General features: G+C 38.7%; 1 protein-coding gene across 1 annotated transcript in view; it reads right to left on the reverse strand.

The window, feature by feature from the left end:
• The window catches only part of LOC104942894 (E3 ubiquitin-protein ligase MIB2-like), a 9349-nt gene extending 5517 nt beyond the window's left edge, over positions 1-3832 (reverse strand). Inside the window, exons 1-3 of the mRNA XM_010768205.1 lie at positions 3825-3832; positions 3578-3704; positions 2691-2951 (exon numbers count right to left, since the gene is read on the reverse strand). Of these exons, the coding sequence (XP_010766507.1) occupies positions 2691-2951; positions 3578-3704; positions 3825-3832 (396 nt within the window). The remainder of the gene's footprint in view (positions 1-2690; positions 2952-3577; positions 3705-3824) is intronic.
• Between the last annotated feature and the right edge of the window lie 3454 nt (positions 3833-7286).

Below are 7286 nucleotides of genomic sequence, written 5' to 3' on the forward strand. Positions count from 1 at the left end.
TTTTCTCTGGAAGTTTTTCCTTGTACGATGTGAGGGTCTAAGGACAGAGGGTGTCGTATTGTCATAATGATATTCTGTACAAACTGTGAAGTCCACTGAGACAAATGTAACATTTGTGATATTGGGCTATATAAATAAACAGATATTGATACATTATGATGTGATATGCCGCGGACTGTACTTAATGTTACTCTGATCCGGTTACTTATGTTGTGACAGATATTTAAGTAAGCTTTCTTAACGCTAATGTTATAATAGTAGATTGCTCTGGAGATGGGAGGTGATATTCTATTAGTGTTCACGTTCACACAGTCGGTGATTTTTGCCGGCCGTCTTTCCTGTAACGGCAGCTTTTCTGTATTTCCTTTCTCCTGTAATATGACTTGATCGCTTTAAACTCCGCACACTGAGCTCTGATTGGTCAGCAGGCGGTGCTTTCACTGAGTTGAGCTCTTAGCCTGCAACCTAACCTGCTCCGGGGCAGGTTAGCCGCACAGCATAAGTTACCATGGAGATCTAGCCTGCTAAAAAGAGAACCAGCTTCGTAGGACCGGAAACCCAGAGTTTTCCCTGAAGTTAGCCGGCTAAGCGAAAATCCTGCTTCGTAGTATACACCACCGGCCTCTGGTGGTGGTATTTAAGCTTCAGAAAACATAAACAAGGTGTTCATTTGTAAATCGTACCATTACCTTTTTCTTGCTACATGTCTTACTTTTAGCAATAATCCCGGTTCAAATGTAAATATCATATTGGTTATGATTAACAGAAAAAATTACCTAACTTTAGCTTGAGACAGAATTTGAGAGGCTTTCAGCCTCTTGTCTTGGTTTTATGACTCACATCCTGAGATGTATGGGACCTGCTCAGCACCAAAAAGCAATCAGACACATTTGATGAAAAAAGTAAAGCATTTAAAGCAGCTTGATAACCTGATATTATTCACCATTGGGATTTTATAACGCGATCGTGTGTCAGTGTTGTGTTTACAGTTTGTTCTGCTGAACCCAAGAGGTAAACATCTATTCAATCCAGTTTAATGCTACTAAACTCCAATTAATAATCGCATGCATACCTTATTTTCATTTAGAGCTTGTTTAGCTGCATTTATGATTCATTATGCTTGCTTGCCTTAATAAATATTAACGCTGCCAATACTAGTTAGTTGTTGACTGCAGTTGTGATACATGGGAGGCTCAAATGAATTAAGTGTGTTCATATCAAAGTTCAAGACATCCTCTGGGGGAGAGACTGACATGTTGTGTGTACACAGTATTTCTAAATTTAAATGTATTATCGAGAGCTTGTCTTTGCCAAATCTACATTGCAACACTAAGTGGGCCCTCTTGCCTCTCTGCCCTTCATCACTTCCTTTTCCCCTTCATCACCCCATCGTTCTCAGTCTCTTGCCAGTTTTTGCTCTTAAAGCCTCTGAGACGAGGTGATCTTAATGAATCGTAAAAGTCGTGACCTTATAGCTTAAATTCTTGCGGATATAAAAAATAATTGTGTTGGTTTTTCTCCAGAAAAGAAAGCAGTACAAAACAAACTCTTTTATCTTACATACTAATACCACTTTTATTTAATGACGTTCTCCTCAGTTAACCCCTCTCTCTTGCCTTGTTTACATAATTAAACAATGTCCTCTCTCTTCAGTTAACCCAGACCTTTGAGGAATCCCATCTGACTTCTCTTACACATTCATCCCCTGTGTACCTGCTAAAGCCGACTAACTCCTTTATCCTAAATTGACCCTGCACACAATTACTACATTACATGGTACTTGTTAGACGCTTTTATCCAAAGTGACTTACATACTCAATACTGTGGACAATCCCACAGGAGCTATTTGGGGTGAAGTGTCTCAGGGACACAACAACATGCTGACTGCAGTGGGGTTTGAACCTGTGCTCCCCTGATCCGAACACCTACGGACTAACCCACTACGCCACACGCCCTACTAAACACCTTTACATTCCTTCCCTCTGTTTTTGTTTACTATTCCCTCCCTCCTTCAATATAAGGTCAGCTCTTAACCCTTAAGTCTTTTATTTACGCTCCTTTTAGTCTCTAAAGTGCATTAATCCTTTTTTCCACCTCTTATCCTAATCTACCCGCTATTTAGTGTCTGTTTATCCTTCATTCAGTCTATATTTACTTCTCTTTTAATGTTTCACATACTCCTTTAGTGTTTGATTTGTTGTGCTTTGTCTCTTTAGTAACCACCTATTCAGTTTGTAGTTAGACCCCCAACAGTCGCAAGTGTGTGTAACCTTCAGGTCTTTTGAAAGTTGTGTCGTCTCTTTTCAGCTCATTCTGTCCCAACAATACCTAGAGTTCAAAGGTGAAGCATCACTCGATTGCTGTCGTTACATTTTAACTTCTTTCCATTCGAGTAATGTGAATAATAACAGAATAACGTCAGTTAAGGTTTGAATAGATCAAATGAATACTATTTGCTATGGTCTGTAAATGAAGACAGATATATCATCAGCAAGTTTGGGCGACGAATAGTCAATTGAAAATGCTATGTTTTTATAGGTTTATATATCATTTCTTAAATATAAATATAATATGACGTAAAACTGCCAGTTTTCCCCTAAACCAGCTAGACCAAATACACATACATCTAGTTGCTCATATAGAAAGAAATAATAAAACATTAGTTACATAAAACAAAGAGTGGTTCTCACCCTGCAGTAGAGCGATGTGGAGGAGCACCCCTCGCTGGGCTCCTCGGTGCTGCTGGTCCCCACGGGGGGGCTGAGCATCACGCTGGCCAGCTGCGGGCGGAGCAGGGCGACGTGCATGGCCGTGTCTCCGTCCTCGTCCTCCATGTTGACGTCGGCGCCTTCGGACACCAGCAGCTGCACCAGGTCCGTGTGGCCCTGCGTCACCGCCAGCTGCAGCGCCGTCTGGTTCCGGTTGTTACGGATGTTGATGTCGCAGCGTCCCTGTGGAAGAGGGAGGAGAGGAAATATGTATATCATCTTTTTTATTTAAATTTCAAAGGTTGAAAATAATTGTGGCTACAAATTGTACTACCATATTGTACTATTATATTGAAATTACATCAAATACTATTACATTTCAATGACATACAATACTTTTATATTTCATTTACATAGTATACTTTATATATTTATCACATATTAAACTATTATATTTGTATAACACACTATAATATTTAATTGTTATGACTTAATATACTAATATATATTTAGAGAATCTTTTAAGCAAATCATACTTTTCTATTTATGACACATTCAAATAATATTATTTCATTTAGCTCATAATTTCTAAGAAAATAAGTTTAGTATGATATGCATTAAAAATGTCTCTTTTTTTGGGCCCTCTTGACTCTTCCCTTCATCACTTCCTTTTCCTCTTCATCACGCCAGTACTCTTTCCAGTATTTTCTCTTAAAGCCTCTAACACCAGTTGATCTTAATGAATCGTAAAAGTTGTGACCTTTAAATTCTCTTAGTTTTTGTTAATTTTCCTTAAAAAACAAAAACAAATAAGATCCCAGTTAAGCAAAGTATCCAATCAGATTAAAGAGGACTCTGCTGCAGCTCACCTCCTTGACAAGGATCTCGGCGACGTCGCGGTGGTTGTTGAGCGCGGCCAGATGCAGCGCGGAGAAGCCGTCCTCCTTCTTGACGTCCACCAGCTGCCGCGCCCTGCCCAGGATCTTCTCTGTGGCCCTGCAACCGGGACAACAAAAACAACACTCATTAAGGAGAGTGCACAACACTCCTCAAGGCTCATAGCTTAAATAAAGAACATTTACATCTGTGATAGTTGCCAACCACAGTGCTTTTTACTGGACCATCTAATTAAAAAAAATTGCTGAATGTTGCTCTCACCAGAAAGAGTGCCAAGGAGAAAAAAAAAAGGTTCTGAAATATATGAAAGTGCTCACAAGGTCTCTGGATTCATTTGAGTAACTGAGATATGATTTCAAGAAAAAGTCCTCGATGAAGTTTTAATTGTAATTTTTTGCAATTTAAGCATGACGAGCATAGATCCATTATAGTGGAGAACACACTGCAGACTGTATGCAGCTCTCAGAATATCTCAGATCATTCTGTGTCGCGGTGTACTTGACACGATCTGGGACAGAGACGCAGCTGTTGTTAAAGTGTTAACAAGCTGATCTAACAGGAGAACACTAAGGCACAACAGGCAGCCTCTTCTCACTTCATCAGCCAACTGATCTCCTGATGCACAACTAACCCCCCCTACCCCAAGAGTTACTCATGCTTTAAACTTTAAATAGCACATCACTGTTATGCTTTGAGTCTGCCATCATCATATCCAGTATTGAACCACTGAAAAAAATGCTACTTCCCAGCCAACACACATTAAACGATTACATCTCTTAATGTGGAAATGTTTAACATGCTTTGGTGCTCATTTAGTTTGGTCAGATAGCAGACTGTTCTCTTTAAACTGAGGAAGGATGACGATATTCAATGAAGTGATTGCAGCTTGTCTTGTGTTTCCTGCAGCGGGCTGATGCTGCAGTGTGAGGCCGGGCAGCACTGTGGTCCTCTGCTCTGAAGCAGGGCCTGCTTTATGACGTGTGAAATTGAAGCTGACAGGCTCAGTGAGCACCTAGGAAGCTGGCATGCCACCACGGAGGCTTCGATGCGATGGGACCCAACCTCTCTATGGATTGTTGGGCTCACTCTGATGCTAGCTCTGCTGGGTTCCACTGTTTTGAAACATTGGTGATGCTGACAGACGGTTGGACAGAACACAAGGGATGCTCACTACTCCCAGATTAACATTAACAGCTACTTATTTACCTCTTAGTGATGTAGAAAACTAAACAATGTAAAGGTATTGCTTGGTAACTGGCTTGCAAAACATCAAAGCAATTCATACCCAATGAGTAACAAATATCACTGAGAGCAATAACACAATCCAAGCTTCTTAATAGCAAATCCAGCCATAGAAAAAGGAAACACTTTCCATGCAAATGATACAAGAGTATTTAAGATATTCAGTCAAATTGTTTACCTTGAATGTGAATTTTCCTGAGAACTTCTCATTATGTAATGTTATTTTAAAAGGCTCTCTTCTTAGTAATTGTTATGCACAATTTTTTTGTAACTATGACAATGTCCTACCTACTATCTACCTCTTATTTAAAGTAAAAAAGTGACTCCACCTTAAAGCTTAATTAATAACTATGATTATAAATACTAAATCAACATTTGAATTCTGCTTAGATTCTTCTTTGTTCTTTTAAACCTGGTTATTCTTTTTCAGTAATACATTAGGGTACAATAATATTATTAGTATTGGATCATCTGTAGAATTAGATGCCAGTGGTGGTTGACTAGAATTGTTACAAAACACTTCCCAAAAAATCAAAGTCAAAATGTATAGAAACAAATCCCAACTTGTTTTTATCTTAAGAATTATTCAGTTTCAACCCATATCTATTAGTGTTTCAATCTTACAGCACCATACATTATAGTTCTATAACCACAATAACCTTCATTTGAAACATCAAAAGAAGCTTTGGATATAAAAAAAGAACGCTTTTTATAGCCATAACAAAACAGTTATTTGGGACATAAGAAATAGTTTCTGCACATAACTTTTATAAGCATAAACACTTAATAACACAATCATTAACTTAATGGCTGTTGTATATCAATGTCTTAAATTATGCATCTATTCAGAGCTATCGTTTCTATATTACATTGTATAAATTCACCCAGTGGTGTACAGGGAACCTGATAAATGCAGTTATTGTTTAATCAGTTTAAAAAACGGGGCACTTATATTGCAGCTTTAATTGTGATAAGCATAAAATGACAGTGTTCCCAGGCTCATTAGCAGCAGAATGCAGATACATTTAAAATACAATACTGAGGACAGGGAGGGTAAAGGCTGCTCTATTGCATGGTGGTGGGCATCTCCTCTGGGTGTATTACTAAGCATGAAAGCTGTTGGGGAGACATTATGTTAGAGGTCATTTGCACCTGCAATGCAGCTCCGTGGGTGTGTGTGTGTATGTGTATGTGGTGAAGGTATTGATGGAGGGAAATATCATTTCTTCATTAGTTAAAGGGCACACCCTTGAAAAACACAGACCTGTGTCCCCTTTGTGTCTACTACACCTTGTCTTTCTCCATTACTCCCATAAACCCATTAATATTCATATTAAGGCTGACATTTTGGGGCAGATCTTTTACTAACATGCCTTCACACAAATCAGCCAGAGGGAATCTAGGGACTTTTTTTTCTTCTGGAGGCATCATTTGGATATTTTTGGGAGTTTGTATCATGGGGGTTTTGCCAATTGCCTCCAGATCAAAGCTTGATAAAAGAAGGAAGAAGAAATGTACCATGAAGAGTTACTGTTCTGACTCAAAGGCACGATTTAAGTGAAAAATAAAAGCTTTTGATGTTGTGTATAATTTGCTAAAAGAGTGAGTATGCTGTGATATCGATCTGTCGTGTGTCAGACAGTTTACATTGGACTGTCAACGCATTGAGTAAGCACAGAAAGGCAGAGTAAATGAAACTGGCTGGAAACTAAAAGGGATCTGGTGAAAGAAAACCAGCTACTAGGACATGAGATTAGTGGAAAAAGGGAGAAATCCAAGCCAATATTCTTAAAAAAAAAGAAAACAGTATATACAGTATCTTAACTATCCTTTCCCTGTTCTGTCAAACTAAAGTCCAGAGGAAATCTGGCTGCTTGCCTTGTTTCTTTTCTTTCCCAGGCACCGTTTGTGAACATGGCCTCTAGCCCTCTTTTTCCATTTCCGCACAATAAATAAATAATACGCCAATAAACATTCTCATCTATCTGTCACAAAAAAACAACAGCTGCTCGCAGGAAGTTTAAACAATGGTGCATCGAACAAATAAACTCCTGCATTTTAAGGATGATCTATACGTACAAAGCGAAGGACAGTAAATAAATCATCAACAGACTAACGAAGGGAAAAATATAAGGCAGAGGTAAAAAGTGTACATTGGAAAAAACAGTGGAAGAATAAAAAAGCACAACAAGTAAAACTATAAATGACTCGACAAAGATTAGTCTAATGTAAATACAACATAAAAGCAATGAGGTGTTTAGCTTCAACCCAATTCCTTCGCAAAATCCAATCCAATTTGTTTTTCTATACAGAATAAACTAGGACATACAGACAACAGACACGCAGCACCTGTGCTGTATAAATGTACTGTAGTCCTGCCGGTGATATATGAAGGAACCGGTGAACCAAAGCCAGTCCTGAACACTGTAAATCCTGTGT

Source organism: Notothenia coriiceps, unplaced genomic scaffold (genome assembly GCF_000735185.1).
Source record: "Notothenia coriiceps isolate Sejong01 unplaced genomic scaffold, NC01 NC01_scaffold00005358, whole genome shotgun sequence".
NCBI lineage: Eukaryota > Metazoa > Chordata > Actinopteri > Perciformes > Nototheniidae > Notothenia > Notothenia coriiceps.